Source organism: Xiphias gladius, chromosome 20 (assembly GCF_016859285.1).
Source record: "Xiphias gladius isolate SHS-SW01 ecotype Sanya breed wild chromosome 20, ASM1685928v1, whole genome shotgun sequence".
In the NCBI taxonomy this organism is placed as follows: Eukaryota; Metazoa; Chordata; class Actinopteri; order Istiophoriformes; family Xiphiidae; genus Xiphias; species Xiphias gladius.
In genome coordinates this window covers 19,513,900-19,539,130 of record NC_053419.1, presented here as the reverse complement: position 1 = coordinate 19,539,130, position 25,231 = coordinate 19,513,900, and the positions used below count along the sequence as shown (strand labels likewise).

The window sequence follows — 25,231 nt, the reverse complement described above, 5'->3', positions numbered from 1 at the left end:
ACTTCCACCCACAAAAAAGTTGATTCATCAGTTCACAAAACAAAATTTTTTCCGTCATCAAGGGGGTTTCAAGATGTTTTTGGCAAAAAAGAAAAAAACCTGTGTGTTCTTTTTCTGTCTGTTTTCTTTTTCTTCCTCCTCCTCATCCATGCCATTTTTATTTTTTTTCTTTCTTTCTTATTGTGGAATCATGAACACTGACCTTAGCTGAGGGAAGTGCCTGCAGTTCTTCTTTCTATCTGCTTGTCTGGGTTCTCTCACGTGGTGGTCTCCCAAAACAAAAAAAAAAAATTGTAATTTGTTTCAGACTGATAGATTTCAATCAATGACTTTCTCATCATCTCTGAATTCTTCTCTTCTCTCTGCCATCATGCATGTGCTTTTTTTTTTTGAGAAGGCTACTTCACTTTGTCAGACAGGTTCTATTTAAGGGATTTCTATATTCAACAGGTTCGGCAGTAATCAGGCCTGGGTGTGACTTTTGAAATTGAACTCAGCTTTCAAAAAAATTTGGTTAATAGGGCCAGGTAGGGTTGGGTAGCTTTTATTCCCTTAATTAAAAAAATCATAATTTAAAAACTGCATTTCGTATTTACTCAGGTTGTCTTTGTGTAATATTAAAATTAGTTTGATGATCTGAAACGTTTAAATATGTAAAATACGCACAAAAAAGAAATCAGGAAGGGGGCACATACTTTTTCACAGCACTGTAGCTGATGAACATTTTGAAAAATTGGATGGTGAATAAAGAATACATTAAGGGAGGAGATTTATCTTTCAGTAAGGTGATATGAGTGAGAATTATTGTTTGGTCTAAAAGGTTGACACTGAAACATGGCATCCCCATATTGCCTTCAGGTGCTGTCGGAAATACTAAACTACTACTTGTGAGCAAGATACGAGTTGAAAAGGTAAATAATGCGGGTTTGTAGGATTTTGCACACACACATTTCTGGAGTCGGCTTTATTATTTTGTTGTTGTAGTTACTTCAGTTTCTGACATGACTGCTGTCGTTATTTATTTATTTATTTTTTGTTTTTGTTTTTTTTTTTAAATAAAAGCACGCAGCTGCAAAACACACATTTGCTTGGAAAAAATTAAACACTGTAAATTGACATTTACACCGGATAAACACCATCAGATGCTCGGTTCTATTTATAGTTAATGGGCGATAAGTCATAAAGCCAATAGAAGGAGGTAAGAGGAGCTCAAAAGGCAGCATCAGCTGGGCTCAAACCAGATGGAGGCTGGACGATGGGCTCGTCTGCCTCCTGCCGCCGCCTAACAACACAGGGGCGATAACACACGCACACACAGAACCGAGGACTGCGGGTATCTTCACAACGCTGGACTCTGCTAGACATGTACATACCGGTACCCGTGAGCTAAAGTCTGTCATGAGTCAAAGTGCAGTTTTGCCAGCGGCTCGGAACCATATGTTTAGCTAAACGAAGTTTGACAGGCTAACGTCAGGTTTAGCTATTCTCAAGCAGCTAGCTCCGGTGCTGGCTACAAGCGCCGCCTGGCAGTAGCAGCTAGGTTAAGTCAACGCCAGATTGTGAGAGTCGCTAGCCTTGTGAAGTTGCCCGTCAAATGATTGTTTCCAGCTGGCTAACGGCGTTAGCCTCCTCAGCCTGAGTTGTCAACCGGTTTCTAGCTGGGTAACGTTGCAGACTGTGCGCATATCTCCACGATCTGCTCACTCACTCTGTTTGGGGAATGACAAGCTGAAGCAAATGGCTTTTACTCTTTAATTAGCCATTTAAGCTAGCGATGCGTACTACATCATCTCAGAATAACGTTAGCTCGCCGGCGTCGGATTATTGCACTTTGTGGTACAACTGTGCCCTGCTCAGCGGCGTCACTCGTAGCATTTCGCATAATGAGTGATCATTATGTAAAAGTCAAGGTTCAACTCGAGCAAATGAAATCATTCGGCGAGGAGGCAGAGAAAGAGGGTGTGGATACTGAGGAGCAGCTGCCAGTGTCTTTCCCCCCTGCCTCTGTCTCGCCGGACCCTTCCAGCATCACCATAGCTGCAGGGGATGAATCCAACACTTCCATCACTTGTAAACATACAGGTAAAAGTCGTAATAACCAGGGAAAGGATGACAAGAACTCCTGTGGCAAAGACATCTCAGATCTGTCATTGTATGGTTCTGTGGTTTCTGCTCATGTTGGAAAAAACTTGAATAGACTAGGGCACGAGCGGACAGTTCACACCAAGGGAAGTGGAAAGATACTGCAGGGCAAGTCCAAGACTAATGGGAACTATGTGACCATCCATGCATCCAAAAACATCCAAGAGACACGCCGTGAGGACGGATTCAAACTTGCAAGGAAGAGAAGACCAGTGACAGTGGATACATCGAAAGCCAAAACCTCCTTGGAGGCTCTGAAGTTAAGCATCAAGCAGCTAAAGTGGAAAGAGGTGTGCTATATGAGAGTTTTTTTTTTTTTTTTTTTTTCCCATTTGCTGTGGAGGTTTCATTCCTATGAAACACTGGGGTACCAGTTTAGCTAAGCAGATCACTGACACCAGCTGCTGCTCGGTGCATCACTGTTTCATTCGGATGACAACCAGCTTATGTTGTGGGTATTGAGTATGCATGCATGCATGAAAACCTTTGTTTTACTGTTCTCCAACTATGCCCCATTAAGAACCATGTGTTTGCGGTATTTTGTTTTAGCTAAGCACATCAACAGGCACCTTCAGTGATGTAGTTTTTCCTCCTTAATTCAAGGTGTTTTAGATGGTGACTTCAAATTTTGAGGGGTGACATTTCAATGAAAGCCTGCATTTGCAGGGCTCTCACTGGCACTAGTGTCTAAAAATCATACGAATATGCCACATGTGGCATGACCATAAGATTAATTTAAATTGGCTACAGGCTCCTGTAGATGGTTAAAAGTCACTACTGTTATCGCCCTTCATGTGATTGCCTTCTTTTGACCGATTGAACTGAAGGATATTCTCTTATCATTTGCCTTCTTGATGTTGAGAAAGGCCAGTGGGTGTGATGAGCTGGAGTAGGGCTGGAGAGGTCCCACATAAGCAAAGGCTACCTGGATTGTCTCTGTTCTTAGGAAGAACTAAAGGAAAGGGCCCTCAGTGCAGTTTTCCTACAGTTATCAAGGATATCAATCTGCACAGCACTGTTACAACTTGAGGCAACTTTTACTGGTCATTTAACAATCAGTGAAAGACACTAGAATATTAACTGTTCCTATTTGTTACAGTAATTGATGATTGAGACAGTTAAAATCAATATTATAATAATTACATTAGCCTGCCTCCCCTTGTATAACTATTTTGTCTGAATAAGACTTTAGACTGGATTATGTAATAGATGGCCTGCATGTTTCTTCACTTCACTGTTCAAAATCAGAAATTTTAAGAGAGGCAGTATCTCTTTCAAAAATGTAAATTTGAGTCTGTGTAGGAGTGTTTGTAAGAAAGGTTTGGATACTTGACCTTAAACTATTTATTTTATGCAACAATTGCACTTGTTTAAGACAGTGTGTTAAAATTAATATTTTTACCAATCTAATCTATGAAAACCAAGCTGCAGCACCTTGTGCATTGCTTTCCAGCAGTTACATGGCCATTTAAATTAATTTATGAACATGTCATCAAATGACGGGTGAAGAATTAAAGGAAAAACCAACATAAAGTATCTTGGTAAGGTGTTCGGCCACCACGTGGTGGCAAAACAGCTTTGATGCTCCTTGACATAGATTCTACAAGTCTGTGGAACTCTTTTGGAGGGATGGACACCATTCTTCCAAAGATATTCCCACATTTTGTGCTCTGCTGATTGTGGTAGAGAGCGCTCTTTAACACGTCAGTCCAAAATCTCACATGGGTGTTTAACAGGGTTGATCACTCAGAACAACTTTTTATGGCTTTCCAGTGACCCTTCCCTCTAAGGGGACAAGTGGACCCAAACACTGCCAGCAAAATGCCCCCCACAGCATAACAGAGCCACCGGATCCCCTCATTGCAGGGGTCAAGCATTCAGGCCTATATCGTTCTCTTGATGTACGCCACATGTGCACTCGCCCACTTGTCGAGAATATGGTTAAGGATGATTCAACTGTCCATATGACTTTTTTCCACATCTCTGTAGACCAGCGCCTGTGGTTTCTGCACCACTGAACTCTCAAAGGGGCATTCATCTTTGTAATGAGGGGTTTATGCACTGCAACCCTACTATAATATCCCTCCCTGTCTACCAGTCGACGGACTGTTGTTGCTGACACAGTCTGATCACGTCCTGCATTGACATTCTCAGTCACCTGAGGTAGAGGTGCTCTTCTGTTATTCCTTACAGATCGCACTAATGCATGAGCATCACACATGGTCATCAAATGTGCGCTGTCGACCACAATTTCTGACCCGATTTACCGACGTCTTTCCCATAGATGTAAATGCAGATGTCACTTTAGTCACTATTCCTTTTGAAACACTAACCAGCTGAGCAGTCTTTGTGACTGAAGCTCCTGCCATCCGTGCCCCAACTCTGAACCCTGTTTCAAAGTCACTTGGATCTTTTTCCCTCTCGAAAAAAAAAATCAGAATCCACTGCGCCTGCTCAGCGTTTTTTATACATGCTACGGATCATGATTGAATGTTAACTGCTTAATTGTAACATGCAGTGCACCTGTGTGGAGGCATCTGCAATCATTGTTTCTCCACTCATTTATTCAGGTTTTTCCTTTACTTTGTCACCCGTCTGTATATTACTGAAGGTGGCTAACCTGATTTGGATTTTGATAGTGATAAAGTAAGAATGTGAAGACCTGGGATTGTTTCTACTTATCTGAACATAATATGGTGATGAATCTGTCCAGCCATTAAAATAATGTGGACAATAGTAATTGAGCATTAATTGAAAACCTATTTTTGGCACTAAAAATGGACAACTTTAGTCACCTTCTTGTCAGTACTGCTATATATTTCACGCAGTAAAATGCACTTTAATTTTTACAAGGCAGAGTCTTGTCATTTATCTTTGTTATCCTTCTCGGGTTATTACATTTCTATGAGTGGCTTTGACCTTGGAAGTTTGTTTTTGGCTGGTCATGTGCCCTAAAGTCAAGCTAATTATAAGCATGCTGAGGCTGTACCTTTTTATATAAGTGTTGTTAGTTGCGTTCTGTCATTATTTATGTTGATATTAAGGATAAAACTGAAATTAATGGAATTTTATTTCCAGTATGTAAAACTTGCAAAACTAAGAATTTCCTGCATTGGTTTTGCAAATTAAGTTGCGAATGGAGCCAGTTAACCTTCTAACCTCTGCCTTTTATGTTTTCCATGACTACATATTTAGAGTATGATGATTTGTTTCCCTTTTCCATTGGATATTTATTTCCAGGATCTCTTACCAAAGTTTTTGTTGAATAGGTCAATGATAGAAAAACTGGGCACATTATTATTTAGATGACATGATAGACTTTGACACAGACATAAGCTGACAGTGTCAGTTTGCATATCTCTAAAGTATAAAAATACAGAGGATGGCTGTGGATCAAAGATATTACAAATGAAAAGGAGCAACGTTAAAAGATTTATGAGAGGGCTAATTGATCCAGTTCCTCTTACTCCGAGCCACAAACACCATCTGGTCAGTTTGAATGTGATGCAGTTAATACCTTCTATCATTATTAACATGGTCTCCATTATGCATGAGAAGTAAAGACGGGCAATGCGATGAGACAGGTAAAGTAAAGACTCTACTTATCACTGGTGACCACGCAGTGACACTTAAACCCTTCCATGTTTGGTATCGGAAACGGTAGACAGACTATACTTTACCACGCTTTGTCCATATGATCCACCCCCAGCAAAGTCAAAGGCGCTATAGATCCTGTGTCATTTTGAAAGTACCTGTCAACATCTTTTGAAGGGGTTGAAACCCCAGCAGCCTTTGTCTGTTTGTTTTATCGTTTATGAAACGAACATTGATTGGCGAAAATCCACTTAATAAGTTTTAACACACCTACCAGTTAATTAGGTTTACAACATGGGGGTGTTTAGATACCGTTTATGAGGACATTTTAGTGACTGCTGAATTGTACATTTGGCTTTAAGGCCAGTTTACGCCTCTACATCTGCAGTATTCTCTGGACTGAGAGACTGCTGTCAACTGACTTCCAGCATATGGCATTCTCTTAAACAGTGGGAAATGATTAGCCTTAAGCTCCTCTAATCCAATAGACTTTTATTCCTCCTGAGGCAGAGAGAGAATGGCAAGCCCGAGGGTTTGAGTGACGACTTCAGAAAATGAGAGTAATAACCTTGTATTTAATCATGGGCTTGGTATTTTGATTAAAATCCGACAGTCTAAACTGGCATTTTGAGTAGTAGCACATTCATTTTAAAAGGCCTTTCACCTGGAGGCTTCCTTGTAGCATTTTTGGAAAATGGTAACCTGAATACCAGAAATTATAAATTCTTGTAACGGGAGTCTTACCCGATCGGATGGAGTTTAAAATATCGTTCCTATGGCTGGTTTTTGCTATAGTAGCTAAGATAAGATAAAATGCTTCAGTGAGTCAAGTATTTTTGTTCAGAGTGGCTCTGAAAATTAACCACCAGTGAAGTCCACAACAAAGGCCCGAACATAGACCTATGTTTATCTTTCCATAGACGCACAAGGTGGCTATTTTTGGGCCTGATCCCTTAGAAACTACTAGAATTAATTTAACCTCCTTCCCTGATGTGATTAGACAGTTATATGCCGGCATCTCTCTGGGAGTATTTATAGCAGAGCTTGGCTGTCAAACAGGGATTCCCTGTTTCACACGCTCTCATGCTAACTCATTAATGAGATGTTATTCTATCACAGGTCTATTCTTGTAGCTTGACAGTGGAACGGGTGACATCGGCGTAGAATTTAGTTTCGGTGACGATATGCTGCTGACCTTCCAATACAACTTGATGTAGACTCATGACGTTATAAAGTTACATGGGCTGGGTGGAAATCAGTGAATGCATCTCTTGAAGATAAATGATTCAGAAGCATGTACTGAACAGTGAATTGTTATGCCAAGTTACTTTCCCTTTTGGAAACCCCCTCTTTACAGTGCGCATGGATGACTTGAGGGATGATCAGACTCAAGATATTTTTATTTTTATTTTTTTTCATGGTTGTTGAGTCCTATTCACACATAAGCAGAGGACAAAAAGCCTCACTAACATATCAGGCTTCATATTAGTAGTAGCTTTATCGCAATCACTTAAGATGTTACTCAGAAGAGTATTTGTGATGCATCCACATACTGAAGACATTCCCTGTTTCACTGAGACCTGTTTAGACCAAAGTTATGGCCTTGATTCATGCAGTGTGTAAGTAGAGCATCACCCCACTCATTGTTAAAAGGCTGAAACTTCTTGAATGGGGATTTGACAGAGCACAGGTGGAAAACATTCAGTAACAGACCTCAACAGTTGATTCAATTTGTACAGTGTTTCAGTTGATAAAAAGCTGATTTGTGCGTTGACGGATAGAAGTGAGATGCATCAGCGAGTAGGAGAAATGTAACAGTGGAAGCGGACTTAATAGTTATTCATGTACTACCCAGGGATCCAAACACTTCTGGGACCCCTTACCCCTCTGGGGGAAAAAAAAATTATGATAGGATACTTGTCTCTTTTTTGATATCAGTTTGGAAATTGAATCAAAAGGTTGAATTTCCAAACATCTTTTCATAAAGTGCTACTTGGTTATCACAGTACAAGTACAATATCCTATCCTGGAGTGTGTATGTGTGGCAGGAGAAGAGGTGTTGAGGACAAAAGCTGTGCCTTGTGCCAGTAGGATTTCCTAGCTCTCTAAATCCTTTTATAGTATCAATTCCCCCCCTCTTTCCCTGCTCATGACAACAGAACACACACACTACAAACCATCTTAAGGCAAGATTATCCTTTCACTCTGTGATCAGCAGGACAAGCACCCTACCAGTCTCCTGAGTCATACTAACAGATTAAGCATGCTTTTTCATTTCCAGATGCAAAAGAAGTATGACTTTGTGAATTATTGTTCTTACCATTCTCTGTTTTTACAGATCATCTTATATTTCCTCTTTCCACTTTTCTCCGTATGTATCTTCAGTTTCCTCTGGGAAGGCGAACAGCCTGTGATATCTACTGGCATGGCGTCTCCTTCCATGATAATGAAAATATCGTCTCGGGGCAGGTGAACAAGTTCCCAGGTATTTCACAGCCTCTGCTTCTGCTCTCCTCTCCTACAACTTTGTGTTCACACAAAGCACCCTACACTGTTGCTGGTTGAACTGTAAGTGGAGAAATGGCTTGATATTAGCTCACAGTACTTCATGAGTACATGTGTACTCAGTATTCTGTAATCACAGCAGGAGCGATTTAATTAAGGTCATACTGATCCTCATTGCTCCAATGATAACCTTTTCATCTCATGGCAAGAATCATTTCTCTAGAGACTCCACAGATTATTGTGTTAGTAAGAAACGTACATCCAAACCTACATCACCTACTGGTTTGCCCTCGTCTCCCGCTATATCATCTTCGTGTCATATTCAATTATGTCTTTTTACAAGGTCGTGTCTGTCTGCCTTTTCAGCATGGTAACTCTTGATATCGGGGAATCCTTGTATAGCATCAGTTTGCTTACAGGTACATTTTCAGTGGTACTGTGTCTGTGAAACGGAGCTTTGTGCATTGTAGGAATGATTGAAATGCTGAGGAAGATAAATCTGAGTCGGGCAGTGCGGACTCTGCAGGAACTGTTCCCAGAAGAGTACAACTTCTATCCCCGTTCCTGGATCCTGCCCGAGGAGTACCAGCAGTTCTCCACACAGGTATGGTTGCATAACACAAAAAAACATTATGATACTGGACATGATAACAGTGGAGTTTTTCTTTGGATTAACTGAGGTGAGTCATTGCTCTTCTGTATTTCTGTGCAGTCAAAACAAGGATACTATATGTTGTCTGAGCAGAAATTGTTGCATTAACTGAATGTCACAGGAGTGAGATGACAAAAGATTAAAGGTAAGTACATGTGTAAAAGAGCATTCAAAAAATAAAATGTATTTTTTATTTAATCAGGTAAATCCCGAATACATAAAAAGTTGAAGACAACACAATACAAAATTCCTGGCAACAAAAAAAACATCAATGTTGAATCAAGCAAGAGGTGTCAAATTACTCATTTTGAATTTATCTTTTTCACAGCAGACATTTTTCCTTGACACAGCAGCATAAACACAGGTCTTACTAATAACTTTTAACAATGCCTACATTTCATTTCAGTGCCCCTACAGGCCATACCTGTGAGCCAACATACGTAGCATCATGGCCCTGGACCTGGAACACCCAAATGGAACGCAGCCATAGTTTATTTCATCAATTACACCTGTGCTTTTCCTGCTATCGCAATGCCTGCTTTGAAGAATGTCTATTCCTTTTGTAGACTTTTCTAAGTGGGTAGAGTTGAAAACATGATTGAAAAACTTTATTGTCCATCGCTAGGTGATGGAAATTTGTCTTTGACGTGACTCGCACAGGTAAACATATAATAAAAGCATACAAGGGGCATAAAAAGTGTTTACACATAGAGTTAAGAACAGTTTTGCTGTAAAGTGCAAATATGTGCAAGTGTTAGCGTATCAAGTCCTTCAGAGCTTGTTTATCATGTTTATGGCAGTTGTCACGGATTTTTTTTGAATATATTTGTTCTAGCTGGATGGTTTTTATAATGTTGGCCTGATGGGAGGAGTCGGAATGTGTTATGGAGGGGTGTAAATGGTCCTGTGTGATTAGGGTTGCTTCAAATCTAACTGTCTGGCTGTACAGATCTGGAAGTGGGGACTATCTAGTAGCGCCTGTCACTTTGCTTGCATGGTTGATGAGCTGAGAAGTTTTGCTTTGTTTTTCTGATCTTACATCAGTGACAGACAACAGCTATGTCTTGTGATGGAGATTGCAAAATGACCTCAGAGAATTGACTTTATAAATAAAAATAGACCAGTGACTCAGACTCAGTCAGTGTATGGACACAAAATGGCCAGGCAGCTCTGGAAAGTAAAGCCACAATGTTCCTTTTTGCCGTCTTGCTTCCTCTCAAATTTTCAGATTAGTCATAATTTAGCAATACCAACACAGATTCTGAATTTTTGGAGCAAATTGAGGTCTGTGCATTTCTTTTGCTGTGGATGCTAACCATGCTACATTGCAACAGTAGTGTACTTAATAGTATGACCTGTTTAATTCTTGTTTCATGTGCTCGCTTCATTCCTCACTTGCCTTGAGGGGAAAAGACAGACTGTAACACATTTATGCAAGCCTACCCTTTTATAGTAATCTGGCACTACACATGGTTGAATCTACTAGAACTGTCCTGTGAAGGACATAGTTCAACACATAAGAAGGAGGAAGAGCAGTTAATAGAATAGGGGAAGAATGAGTTTCCCTCAGCTGCTTTTTCCTGGATGACTACACTGAACAAGCATGTCACAGACAGTTCCCAAGTGTGCCATTCAGCACGTTCCATAAATGAACTGACAATGAAAGCGTTTATCCAGATTTGTGTGTTATGCTCATCAACGTAGGAGACAAGGAAAGAACCATTTAAAATAATGTGTTTTGTTGTTATCAAATTTTTGTCTCCATATCATTTTGGCAGGTAGTTAAAGATTTCTATTGGTCAACGGCATTAAACTAAGATCATATGTACAATATTCAGGTTTGTAGTCAGATCTAATTACAGAAACTCAGTGTGCTTTCATTTAGAAAAATGCTACAATGTTTATTGATTTTCTCCACCACAATCAGCAGTTTAAGCGATTTCGGCAGGTGGCAGTTAAACATCAGTTCCAGTTATCAGTAATAATATCAGTGAACGTTTTTCAGTTTCGACTGGTGAATGATTGATGATGTAATTTCATTGGCAGATGGTCTTATAACAATGGTTCTGGTTTAAGGAAATCTTATATTGCAGCTATATATAATGTCCAGCAGGGGACACCATAATATCACTATTTTAATTCCAGTTTAGATTTCGGCAGACAAAACCGTATCCCACTGAACAGAGGCATTACTTCATTATGTTTTGTATGAGACGATGTCAGTAATTAGGCATGCAGCCTAACATGACTGTTACATAAAAAGTCTCATAACACTTGACTGAAATAACACTTGGCTCAAAGGAATAAGTGAAAGATGGAAGTTTTCAGTTTGTGAGTAGAGATAAATCCTAAATTAATTTATGCATAGTATGATCAGCCTTCAGCAAAATGAAAATTAGGTAAAGCTTTGATCTGGTTTATATGGATGAAGTAAAGCTAGATGTTAAATCATGGCATTTAATTTAACAGTATTGCACAGTAAGAGACTCATTGAAGATTCAAGTCTGGAATCAGGTTAGCCAAAATTTCTGGCGTCATTTTATTCTCCTGTATTGCCAGAGACAGCAATCGAGAATGCTTTCTATATGTAAAAACTAACCAGAAAGGGAAAAAATACCTTATCCAGCATCATGGTTGGACATTTGTTTTTTGACTTTGTTTCTTTACTCTAGGCAGGAGTTCCGTTATAGCCACTTATCTAGCTTCATGAAATCATTAATCTGTAAGTACAGACGATGAACGGGGACTTTATTTGATTTCATTAAATTACATCTGTAACACTGGTTGTCACATTTTTTAAATCAGACTGAGTCCAATTTAATTTTATGACAAATTGTTAAGGGTTGGATTCATGTCTGTTTTTGACCCCTTTCCTGTCATCACATCAACTACCCATATTATAAATTTCTGTAAGCATCTGTAGTAAGCATCTGTAAGCTATTTTCACTCAGGGGCCTTGGTCATTGAGGTTTTTGTTAACCTGATCCTTCTCACTCCCACCTCTGCTGCAGATTCGCATGGTGAAGGAGAACGATGCCACAGTGAATCCCACCTTCATTGTCAAGCCAGATGGGGGCTCTCAGGGGGACGGCATCTACCTCATCCGGGACCCCAGTGACTTAAAGCTTGTGGCGGGTTCACAGGCCAAACAGTCTGTAGTCCAGGAGTACATCCAGAAGCCGTTACTCATTGACAAGCTCAAGTTTGATATCCGCCTCTACGTACTGATAAAGTCTATGGAGCCATTGGAGATCTACATTGCCAAGGAAGGCCTGACACGTTTTTGCACTGAGCCCTACCAGGTATCCGTGATGGTGCTATTGATGTTGGCAGGTTTACCTTGAAGCTTTGATGCCATGAAACATGTACTTTTTATTTTATTTTTATGTCATACACAAAGTTAAGGTCACTCTTATTCTGATTGTGTAGGAGCCAAGCCAGAAGAATCTGAGCCATGTCTTCATGCACCTGACAAACTACTCCCTCAACGTCCACAGCGGCAACTTTGTCCACTCAGACAGCCAGAGCACAGGCAGCAAGCGCACTCTCTCCAGCGTGCTCTACAGGCTGGCAGCTAAAGGTGTAGACATCAAGAAGGTGTGGTCGGACATCATCGCCCTTGTCATCAAGACTGTCATTGCCGTGGTGCCTGAACTTAAAGTCTATTATCAGGCGGATATACCGCCTGGCAAACCAGGACCCACATGCTTCCAGGTGGGTAGTGGCTAGCACTGTGTTAGGAGCAGAATGTTCACAGTTGGGGTGCGAACGGGTACGAATGCATCTTTTGGATATGCACATAAAATGCGCTCTGAACAGATGTGAAAAACACCTGAATTTTTTCAGTAATATTCACCCTCCCACTCCTCTCCCTTCATCTTCACCTGTACCTTAACCTGTCATCCAATTGACACGACTTACCACAAATGTTACACCATCTTCTCAGAGTCATAATGACTTGACTGAGAATTTAGGGACCATCTCAAAAGTCCGTGGATATTGTTCGAAGGACCTTTTCAGATTTTTGTCAGTAGCTTTTTCTCTTTCTCTTCAAACTAACTTTACTTTTATCTGGACCTCCTTCTACTGCATATACGGGCTCCTTTTAAAAAAAAAAAATGAAATATGTCCCAGTAAGCTATTATGGCCTGCCCTTTGTCCATAACTTTCAAATGTTTTGTCATAGACACATCAAACCAAATTGATTTTCATCTGGGCTTCACATTTTTAAAGCAAGTCATGCAAAATGGCACAGTGCAGTTCTGACTTGTATTTTCCACTAACCTCCCGTTCTATTCTGTTTTCCCTATTGATTTCCACTCTGACCTTTTAACAGCTTGTATTTAGACTCAGTTTAGACTTTTTCTTTTTTCTTATTGAAGGTGGGGTGCAAATAAAAATTGTGTTTTATTGTTACACCCCTAGAATGCAGTTTAGTTTATTCTAATATATGTACAAAGTATGTAATTATGGATGTTTGTGTCTCAGATATTAGGTTTTGACATCCTGCTGATGAAGAACCTGAAACCAGTTTTACTAGAGGTCAACTCCAACCCCAGTATGAGGATAGAACATGAACAAGAGGTAAAAGTTAACGTCAACATCAATATTATAATAGTAGTATTGTTGTTGTTGTTGTTGCTGTTGTTATTATCTTTATTATTATCAGCGCTATAATAAATGTTTGTGTTCGTTCTAGGTAGCACCAGGTGTTTTTGAATATGTTCCCAGTCCTGTGGATGCAGAGGTCAAAGTGGGTGTGATCAGGGACACACTGCGCCTTATGGACCCTGGCCACAGGAAGCCTTCATTGTAAATACATTCACTTGCATACACATACATTATGAAGTAAACAAACAGTTTAATGTTGGAGTTCTTGCATCCTCCGCTCTTTGTCTGCTGGTCTTAAGAGTTCACTTTTAAGGACATGATACCTTACTCTGCCCATCCCTCCTCAGAGCCCAGCTCTACGCCACTCAACAGCTCTCCATAAGCCTGTTAAATGGAAAAATTAAATTCAGCTGAGCTGGGGTGGAAATTCGTGTATTACTGTACAAGTCTGGTGGCTCAGTCTCTCTGGCTGACTGGCCCTGTGTGGTGCCTGGCGATAAATCTCCACCATTAGGGTTTGTGTTTTCTTTTTTTTTTCCCCTTGCAATCTGTTTTTCCTCTGTGACAGAGGATTTACTGTTTCTGTTCTACCACCATCTCCATCTCTTCACTTTTTCTCTCACGCCCTTACTTCTTTCTCGCCTGCCTCCCAGATTATCGTCTTTATCAGATATTTGATCTGCTTCGTTCTGCAAAGGAGAGGGATAATACCCACTTAACTATTATATTCATGACCAGTAACATATTGATATAATGCGCCTGTAATATTTTTAATCCTTGTTCCTCCTGCATTGCTGTATTTTTGTCTAGCTCGAATCTGCAGAATCACATCTTGTTCTTGTCCATGGATGAATTACACTACAGTGTAACACAGTATACACATTTAAAATTCTGTTCCTTTTTAATCCATACTTTTTATAGACCCATTGTTCTTTAATCAGTTATCAATTTGAGGAAATAGTTGTTGTATTGTCAGTCTGTGACTTTTAGTTGGTCAAGAAGTTTCCCACATATACAATGATCCTTCAATTACTGGCAACCAGTTGTGTTGTAAATTATCTGGCTCATATCATCGTGTGTACACACCTCCATTTATTTCATCGCTCTATTGTAGACTGAAGCTGACACTTTATCTCCTCAAGCCAATTAAATAGTGGAAGAATATCTTTATAAAATATCTCAGTGTGAGGGTATCCACAATCGGCAGTCATGTGTGAAAAGAGGCTGCAGTCCAGACTGAGGCAAGGTGCATCACGAAAGAAACAAGTTCAGTGATCTTAAATATGATATAAATCAATGCCTTCTATAAAAATGTATCACCGCTTATAGTGAAACTGGCAAGGACAGGGTTTATGATGTGAAGAAAGTTGTAGTGACGAGCAACAGGGTGGAGAGGTTTGGAATGAGTTATAAGTTATATGGAGAGGGGAAAAATCCAGAGTAGGGACGTAGAGTAACAAGAAATGGTGCTAAATGACAATAATTAGATGGAATAACAAGTAACAGAAGTCAGGTAATGGGGTTCAGAAGTATAGGGATTGTGGTAAGAGATCTGATCAGAAAGTCAGTACTCAGCTACCTAATAATAAAGTAATTGATTAGCAATTAGTTAGCACTAAAATGTCCTCTCTTATAAGCGTAGTAGGACCCAGAATGAAGGTGAAGTCTAAATCAGTTGCTGGTAACTGAACCTCCTAGTGCACATATCCCAAATAAAGACTCTAAGATTGAAAAACATAAGGCCCAAACAGCCAAATAACTTTTTTTTTAAAATATTTTTATTTTTATATATATATATATATATATATATATATATATATATATATATATATATATATATATATATATATATATATACACAAAGATTTAGTATTCATGTCAGGTTGTGATTGCAGCCAAGTGTGCTGTCAGCTATGCAGATAGTGACTGAGTCCTGTGGTTGAGGAGGAAGATATGCTAATTATGTCCCAACTAGCTAGTTCTAATGTTTATTAAATTAGCCATAAGATTGGATATGCTCCGAAAAATGTAATCATTACTGCAGCCAACGACATGGGAGCTAAATAGGAACTCATTAATCATTAACTTCCACAGTTTGTTCTTCCACAGGCACAAAGGCGCATGCAGTGTATAGTACATACATGTTTGTTTGTTTGTTTGTTTGTTTGTTTGTTTGTTGGAAAACACTACTTTTCGCTACACTGAATGCTAGGTTGAATTTTATCAATTTTAAATCAAGCCATTTGTGTGGAAAGATGTGGCACCACATGTGGAAATAGACGCTAAAATCTCTGAAAATTGGATGGCTGATTAAGGGAGATAAGCAAAGGAGATGAGAATTTGGTAACCATTTTAGAACCACAGTCTTTTGATAGGCATTCTTAGAGTCTTGATGCCACACTATCACGACTGACATCTCAGGGACGCCAGTGGAATATAGTTTTTGTTGAAACATGATTTAAGCTGCCATTCACATGCATAGATTTAGAATCAGTTCAGATGTATTTTAATGGGGAAGGACTGATTTTGTATTCCTTTTTTTTTTTCCTGCAAACTCTCAGAATCATTAACAGAGCACAAACAAAACGTTCCCAGTATCGTTACGGGAGGTTAAGTAATTTGTTTACTGCACAGATGGTCTACTAGTAAGTAAATATACCTGTGTTGTGGTCACAGACAGCTGTTCTGCAGTGGGATGGATGGGATTCGCTCATTCAGAACGTAGAGTTTAGACTGAATTCATCCCCCGTATGAATTTCCCTTGGCAAAATGAAGTGAGAAAGAAATGAGAACTGACCAGGCACACAATACAAAGTTACGGCTGAGTTTTAAAAAATGGTGCTGCTATTGAAAGGAGATGCAGTGAGAGCTTTATAAGAAAGATAAGTAAATGTAAAATGGCAAAAAAAAGGTGGAAAAAGTGGTATTTTGGAGAAAAGGGGTGCAGGGATAAATGGGGAATTATGAAAAGGAGGCTGTGATGGTATCTGTGACTCTGATATGTACTACTCGCACCCAGCTCATTAATAATTTACACGATGTCTCCGAGGGTGATTTATGAGCCATGTATGAGAGGTGTGTGTGTGTGTGTGAATGTGGGTGAGAACAAAAAGCTGATGTTCATAGGCGAACATATCTTAACGTGGGGTAAAGATGCATCAAGCGCATAAAAAGCTACAACCACGTTTTTTAATTTGAGACATTTTCACATTCTTTTACGGAGCAAAGCTTTGAGTGAAATGCTTGTAAGCTCCATTTTAAGATTTCTGACTCTTTTGGGTGTGTGGATAAAAACCAGTTAGAAAAAGAGGGGTTCTAAATCGTAAACATGCAAATATTTACTTATTTCTTCTGTATATGTTTTGTATGACTCATGCGCTGGAAAAAGTTCAGTCAATAAATTCTAATTTCTGAAATGGATATAAGTCTCCAGGCGCTTAGATGAGTCAATGAAAAGAAATCTGACACCTTTCAAGACATTTGACACTGTGCAGTAGCTTTGAAGATTTACTCACCAGAACACCAGAAATAGCACTTACACAGGTTAATTACAGCTGAATTAGGCATAGTCCTCTTCACATACACTCGACTAACATTCGGTACTTGGCTTCTGAATGTCTTTTTAATAACCTGCCATTCTTCACCGTTTACCCTTTCACTTTACCTTCATCATTTTCTTCTCCTCGTCTGCTGGGAATGTTTGTAGACATTCCCATCACTGTCTGTCTGGCTTTCAGCTTCTGTCGAAGATGTGTCCGTTTCTAGCCGAGCCCGTCCTGTCTAAATAGATGTCGGTTGTGTCCTTCTGGCTGCTGAGGGATGATTTGATTCTGTTAAACATTCAGCAGTGCTCCCTCATTGCCATTCACACTGCTTACTAATTCATGGAGAAAGAAACTGCCTCATAAAAGTCAGCAGTACGGTATCCCCCTGACGCGAAAAAACCTTTGTGTATTTCTCTTTGTTGCTTATGTATCTTCATGCACACGTGTTACCCATAGGAGTTATCCTTAAAGGCCGTATACACCCACACAGGTGTTTTTCGCTTATTCTGGTTGATGAGACCTCTGCTCAGGTTTCTATGACGGGAATTATTTGAGGTCACTGGACTCCGTGTGCTAATAAGAATGATAAAGGTGTAATTTTGTGTGCTGTAATATAACAGGCACAACAAAGCTAACTGTGAGAGTGAGGGAAATGTCAGGCAGGCGCCTGGCTCCCATTCATTTTCTGTGAGAAGCACAATAGCAGGTGGCGAGATATGAGCAGGTAGTGCAGAGGACATAGTTCAAACAAATGAACTTTGTCCTGAAATAGGCGCAGAATTGTAGCATGGTAAACCAAACCCACCTGACACTCATCCAGGGCTGCAAATAATGATCATTTTGATTGATTAATCTTGAAATTTATTAATTGATTAATTGTTTGGTGAAAAAAAAAAAGTCAAAGAAATAGTAAAAAATTACCCAAGGTGACATCTTCAAATGGCTTGTTCTGTGTGCCCAACAGTCAAAAACCCAACAATATTTAGTTTACAGTTTACAATTGGACACCAGAGAATGTTTGGCATTTCTACTTGAACAACGACTTAAGGGTTAAATTGATTATTAAAATAGTTAGTAATACATTTTCTGTCGAACCTTTCGGCTCTACACCCATCATATATTTACTGTAAATAAATATAATTCGCAGTTTATTATTTTATGCCTGAAATAATGCTCCAATCAGTGCCGTGCGGAGTCACGTTTCGATAAGAGGGTCCATGTTTTGTTTGTATCCCATCTATGAGGATGCAAATGAACATGCAGTTGACACAATACACATTCCCGCCAATGGGTTCACACTATTCCACTCATCGACAGGTGGCGGTAATGTACCCAGAAACACAGGAATAGGCCAGAAAAATAAAGGGAGGAAGGATGCAAGTTAGCAAATATATATGTAAACAATACGGGATTCAAATTTTTTGAAAAGTCAACTTTGCATATATTTTAAGTGGAAGGAAATGTAATCAACACGGTTATTAGTCCTTGACATACACACAGTTCCTTTTGGTGAGAAATACTGAATCTAAACAGGATGTTCACAGGGAAACTCCTCAAGTTACCACTAATTTTTATTGGACCTGATTGGTTAATTTTCTGATATTACAGAAAGTCACTGCAGAGGGTTTGTGACGCTCGGATGAAATGTGTTCATCTTTTTACAGCTGTTCCTTTTGTGATGATAGTGAATGGCGAAAAATCATTTTGGGCCAGTGAACATCACGTGACTTCAAATTCCCGCTGTAGCTATCATGCCGAAATTGCCCCACAGCCCGGCATTTTTCCTGTGTGCTTGGTGTGCACCGTCTTAAAAGATAAGGTCAAAGGTACCCTGTGGAATATTAATTGTAACAAACAAAACAAACAAAATCAACCCCACTGATGGATTGAATCTGTGGTCGATGGACGTCTTTTGGCCAAATTCAGTAACTAACACAAGTCGTCTTATTTTTCTGCCTCATTCACGGCATCAAACGCAATTTCTTTTAAAAGCACAATTTTTCTGTCATCAGTCATTGCAATAAGAGTCTTAATGCAAGTTCAGAGTTTCACTGACTAATTCCCTACACAGACTCAAACAACTGCAGAGATCCACTGCGGCTTTTCAAGAGACATCATCTGTACTTTATGACTCATAGCCCCGATTCAAAAAAAAAAAAAAAAAAGTCCCCCTCCTTTCCAGGCTTTGTTTACCCAATTAAGTATCCAAACTTGGTGTGAACTGTTAACTTTCTTTTCATAAGAATTCAAAACTGATTTCTCGATTTTAAGTGCTGCTGAACCTCTGGCATGTAGCTGTATCTTGCTACTGATGCAGGCAAATGTTGCGGATGTAAGCACTGACAGTGAAAAGGCTGTGCGGAGGCTGTGAGATGAGTTCTTTTTCCTCCATACAACATTATTCTTCCCTTTTCCCCTGTCAGGTGCAGATTCAAGTGAAAAGCTTGGTGCATTTATCTACCTCAGGTGCTTGGCTATCTGTAACTCAGCTGACAAAAGCTCTCTGGCTTGGCCTTCTGGTCTTGTGTCTCTGTGTCCTTCAGGGCCCGTAGGCCATTATTTCGCCCTGGACAGCACAACAATGAGTACATGTAGTGACTTACTTGTAAGCCTCCAAAGCCACTGAATAAATGCTCAGTCAACTTGCTAATACATGAAAAAAATGTCTGTAATTGAAATATAATGCAGTAAATTCTATAATAATGCGTTTTTCTTCTCTGTTGTTCTACAACAGAAGTTCCCAACAGAGGGCTGGTGGGTTTGAACATAGAGAGGAGATTCCCATGGAAGCAGACAGACAAGAGAGGAGCCCGGATGAAGGAGCTCTGCCCTCACTATGTCTGAAGCAGGTCTACCCCAAGTACACCAAACAGTTCAACTACCTGCGGCTGGTGGAGCGAATCGCAGCTCTGTTCATACGCTTCCTCGGGGTCAAGGGCAACATGCGTCTGGGCCCCACTTCCTTCCGAACCTTCATCAGGTACAGTTTTTTATTTTTTTTATTTTATTGGATTCTGCCATAGCAGCTGCTAATCTTAAATGTCTAAATAAAACATCAATTGTGAATGCCATGTCCAAAAGAATTTTTCTTTTCAAAAAGATAAAAAAAAAAGGGACTGATAATAAATAAAGGTATAGAGCGTGATTACAGCTACATTTATGAACAGCTAAATTTAAGCTCACAACCATCCATAACATTCGTGAAAATGGGGAGGACATCAGATAGAAAAACTTGATTATTCAGTCATATAGTCTGCTTTCAATTCTGCATTTGCTTGTCAAAAGTGTAAGCACTTTTGTAGTCTCTAATACTTTCTAATGACTTGTTAAATTCTACAGAAGCCATGTACATAACTGGTTTATCCACATACCAAGTGGGACATACATGAATTTGATCAGAGTACTCTAATAGACCTGAAAAAGATTCAGGTCTACCTAAAAAAATACAGCTTTCTGGCTTAAACTGAGCGTGGTGGTGTACTAAGAGGTGTTTCTAATGTTCTGCGGGATAAGCAAGAGAGATAAGAGAGGTTAGCATCTTTCCTGGTTTAGGAAAGTTGATTAGTCTTGTCTCATCTTGAGTATTACTCAGTCATATGGTTGCTTCTAATAAAAAGGATCTTGATAAACTTCAGTTAACCCAAAATATGGCTGCTAGGCTTGTTCCTAGTTGTTCATATCATACTAGTATTATATAGTATATAATTAATTATGCTTTTCATGACTACTGGATTGCCAAATATTGGAATATTTGGTTGGAATATTTTCTACTAATAACAATGCCCTTTCCCATTTTCTTAAAAACCATCCTAATACTGTCAATAAGCAGTGATTAGTGTTTGTCTGCCTGCCCAGATACTGTAGATGGAAATTAGCTAGTAGCTAAATCTGGCACAGTGGATCTTTTTTCTTTGGGTGAGATTATTATTATTTTTTTTAATACATGGTCCCTGACAAATAAATGTAATCAACCCAACTAAACCAGGAAAGATGCTGGTCAGGTGTAACTGTAACCAATAATTGTCTTGTATATAGTGGTAGAGGTGGGGAATATTAGCTTAGCTCTTATCTCTCTTGCTTATCCAGCAGAACATTAGAAACACCTCTTAGTGTAATGCAGGCCAGTACAACACCACCACTAACTATGCACTCAATGCTTGCACACCTCAGACAGTTTCAAGAAAAACTAAACATTATAGGCATCATAAAAGTAGAATGTTTATGTTACTACGGCAGATTGATCGTGTTGAATTACTTTGGACCGTAAATCACGTCACTGTGCCCTCCTCTGAGGGGAAAAAATGAAGAACTAAAAAGAGAAATTTATATTTTATGTTTTTTGCTTTCACGATGGCCCCCTTTATAGTATGTAAATGGAGAACTTGTTTCCATACAGCCAGTCAAATATTTGCATAAAGCAGTAATATCAACGTTGTATCACGGACAGAGCAGACAGTCACATTACACAAAAGCCACAGACTCTGAACAACAACCCCCATTTGCTTTCCTGCTAAAGTCTCCTCCTTATCTAGCACACAAACATGAACACACACCTTTTCCACCTTAGCTTGTGGAACGAGTGAGTAAACAAACATTCACCAGTGCAAAGTGCATTGCTAATGTCAGTCCGACTTAAAACGTGTAGACAGACATACAAGGTCTCCTGATTGTTTTTAGGACCTGTAAGCTGAGCAACAGTAACTTCACCATGGCTTCAGTAGACATCCTCTACATAGACATCACACGTCGCTGGTCGGGAACAATGCCTGATTCTAGAGAAGCAGGTAGGACACACACGAACACACACATACAGTAAGCCTGCTACGACAAAACCCTCACAAAGAAGAAACATGTAGAGGACAGAGAGCTGAGTATCCTTGAGACTGGGAGCAAATAATGTGCTTGGAGATAATTACTTGTCATTCTTTGTCAGTTTCCCTCTGACACTGTGCTCCCATAATTGAAATGGGCTGAGATCACAATGTGACAGCAAATAGACTATCAGACATGAATTATTCAGACGTTGCACCTTGCAAGGAATGTTTGTGAGGCGGAACGGATGGATGGAGATCACATGGACAAGGATGGAAGGGCCTGTACAGACGGGATTGTGGGCTGAATTTAGAATGAGCTCATACGTATTCAGGGCGATCGAAGTCAGGGTCTGTTATTTCGCCGAATGTGCACTGGAGGATTTGGCAGGCGCCAAGAAAAGGCATAAAACTTGTCTTTACAAATTATAATTTTTTTTTTCTTATGTTTTCTTATTTGGGGTGGGGGGGGTGGTATGTGACAAAGTTTTAAAAGGACACATGGAGGAATGTATGTAAATACTTTCTTCTGCCAGACTCTCTTTGTGAGCTGTAACAACCTTAATAATTCCACAGCAGACGACCCACAGACTTTCATCATGTTAGTCCAGCGTGAATCGGCTTCTCCTTCCTTGGTTTTCTGCACACTTGAAAATAGCAGGCTGCAATAGAATACATTAAAGAAACCTTCCTCCCGCTTAGATCATGGCATTGTTTTCTCGTTCATTCTCTGAGCTTCAGTCACCTTGACCTTGACCCCCAGGGCAAGATCTGAAAATCGTAAAATTGAAATGATAAAAATGATCACATTGGCAGCTTCAGCCATTTAAAAGCAGCAACAGTTCAGTTGTTTAATGATCTGAGAGAAGAGTCCCTACTGGCTTTGTGGCGAAAACTGTATGTATATATGTCTTTAAAGGAAGATGATGCTGAACTTGCATTTCAGGAGAGACTGTATCTCTACCGTCCACAGGCACGAACATGCATGCAAAGTTATTTTAGATATATGTTTTTAAGTAGTTGCTTTAAAAAGGTTGTATTCAGTTAGACATATGAATAAATGACATATGAGAAAGTCAATCTAAAGCTCTCTAATTAACACATTATGTTTCATCCATTTCGTCCTTACAAAAGACAGATTCCATGGAGCCTCTGTTCATTGGTTTCCTTGCAACTGCCCAGGAGCAAAAAATAGTCTTGGACATAACCATTTGTAGAACGGCCAGTTGTTGTTTTTACACTTTGGTTTTTGTGCAGATTAAACAAATGGGCTAGAACTTGTTAATTAGTGAGCTATAGAGGTGCCCGTAGGCAAATGGTTGGACGGAGCCAGACTTGATGTATTACCCCATTTCCAGTTTTTATGTTATGCTAAGCCAATAGCAACTCGTGATAGCTTCATATTTAGCGTACAGACATCAGAATGGGGTTGGTCTTCCCATCTAACTCTCTGAGAGGTCATTGCATACCAACTCAACCAGGTCCTACCATTTTACGTCATGGATTTTATTGAAAAAAATCCATTTAAAAACTTCTATTAAATTCCTGGGACCAAACACTTTTTTTAGTGATGAATTTTTGAAGTTTGGGCCTTGGAGCTAAATTTCATCATTTCATCGTTTCACAGAATGAAAATGTGATTGCATGAAAGTGAAAACTAGTGGTTCGTTTTGGGCAAAAAAGTTAATCTGATCACCGTAAAACGTTCAACAACAACTATTTGCAGGAATACATGTTGCAAATTATCCGTGGGGTTTCTCAGATATAGATTTGAGATATAAGATTTTGCAAGGACCCATCAATGTGAAGTTTTCCCATGAATCTTTTTCAAGAAAATGCATGACTTTAACTGGGAAAATTTCTGAATTCTGAGTTAGTTGCCATGGAATGACCCAGATTTGTAAACGTGCTTATTAGCTTGCTGTCGAACCATTCCTTTTAAACTGGGATGGATCCTGTTTGGACTGATATCATTTATCAACTAGCAGCAGTATGAAAATCCAGGAAACATTCATTGGTGTCCCTGACTGTGTCACTAAGTAATTTGTTAGTTTTTTGTTTAACTGCTATTTTTGTTGAGCATAATTTCTTCATTTGGAGTTTAATTCTTTTTCCGTCTTCCTCTTATGTATTTCTTTGTCCTCACCTCAACCCCACTTTGTTTTTCAGGGATGGGACTACAAGCATTTGTGGAAGCCTTTTTCTTCCTGGCAGGTCGCAGGTTCAAATCCCTGGCGATGAGGGAGCAGGTCGTGTCGCTGCTGGAGCTGTGCGAGGCCCAGCTCGAGTCCTCGTCGGGCGTGGAAGACAGACGCTCCGTGAGCTGCAGCCGAGCGCTGCCGCGAGCCGTCAAGACTCAGACGCCGGGCCTCACCAACCCTCAGCTCGGCTCCCCGGCTCCCCTGCGAAGGGCAGCCAGCCAGGACTACCGGCTGCATCAAAGACTCAAGCCTCGCACACTCAGGGCCAACGTGGAGAACTGATGAGAGAGGCCTTCAGCTACTCATCCAACTCCCAAGCACTGCCTTTAGCCTTCTCCACAGGAGCAGGGAAATTAGCTGTTCATCTCTCCTCAACTGCCCCCGCAAAGGTGGGATGATGGGAGCTGAGAGAAGGACTAGCTTGACCCCTGCTGGCTGACTTGCAGGAGGACAGTTCTCAGCCTGATTGCTTTTTCTTCAGAGGAGGAAGATGGCTGCAGGGGGTTTGGAGTGGAAGAAGGAGGAGGAATACAAGGGGGTTGGTGCATTTCTTCCTCCCCTCCTGGTGTGATCGTGTGTGAACCGCGTGGTCCAGTCAGGAGGAGGATATGGCTGCTTTTAATAATATAACTGATTCTACAGGGCAGCTATTTGCTTCCCCTCACCTTTGTCAGGCAACACACACACACGGAAACAAACTTTCTTTTCAGGGATAACATTGGATGCTCCACTTCAATAGATTTACACTAATCACATACAAATAAATAGGTATAAAGGTGTGTCCTTATTATGTGTATTTTATTCTTGAATTTGCACAAAAATGCTTTGAACTATTACATTTGCACAGAAGCTGAAGTGAGGGTGACTGAGTATTTGTGTGGGCATATTGTATATGTTTGAGTGTGTATGTACTGTACTGTATTTATTTGTGTTTAGTTCAATGGTGAAAGTCTATTTAAAGCTGGTGGCTCAGCTGTGCGTCCTGGCTCCATGAGCCCATTAGTGATGACTTTAGTGAATAAGTATTCAAAGGTAAAAAGGCCACGCCGCCACTTATCCTCTTTCAGTTCTGCAGCTATTCCAGTCCGGCAAGTTCTTTAGCTACACAACTGCCATGGGGATGCAACTATTTCGTAAGTAATTGCATAGCACAAAGTTTCACAATTTAGA

General features: G+C 39.9%; 1 protein-coding gene across 1 annotated transcript; it reads left to right on the top strand.

Annotated features, from left to right (window-relative positions):
• Nucleotides 1–1,201: 1,201 nt before the first annotated feature.
• ttll11 (tubulin tyrosine ligase-like family, member 11) lies at nt 1,202–25,231 on the top strand. Its single transcript, XM_040157650.1, has 10 exons — nt 1,202–2,432; nt 8,122–8,221; nt 8,712–8,845; nt 11,905–12,195; nt 12,323–12,607; nt 13,382–13,477; nt 13,593–13,705; nt 19,784–20,029; nt 21,727–21,833; nt 24,030–25,231. The coding sequence occupies exons 1-10, from the start codon at nt 1,884–1,886 to the stop codon at nt 24,341–24,343; spliced, it is 2,235 nt and encodes a 744-aa protein (XP_040013584.1). The 5' UTR covers nt 1,202–1,883; the 3' UTR covers nt 24,344–25,231.

Bases quoted from the DNA above. Each gene is read 5' to 3' on its own strand.
- ttll11 (XM_040157650.1), top strand. From the start codon at position 1,884: ATGAGTGATCATTATGTAAAAGTCAAGGTTCAACTCGAGCAAATGAAA. The intron at 12,608-13,381 runs GTGGGTAGTGGC...TTTGTGTCTCAG, and splicing joins CAGGACCCACATGCTTCCAG to ATATTAGGTTTTGACATCCT. The intron at 13,478-13,592 runs GTAAAAGTTAAC...TGTTCGTTCTAG, and splicing joins GGATAGAACATGAACAAGAG to GTAGCACCAGGTGTTTTTGA.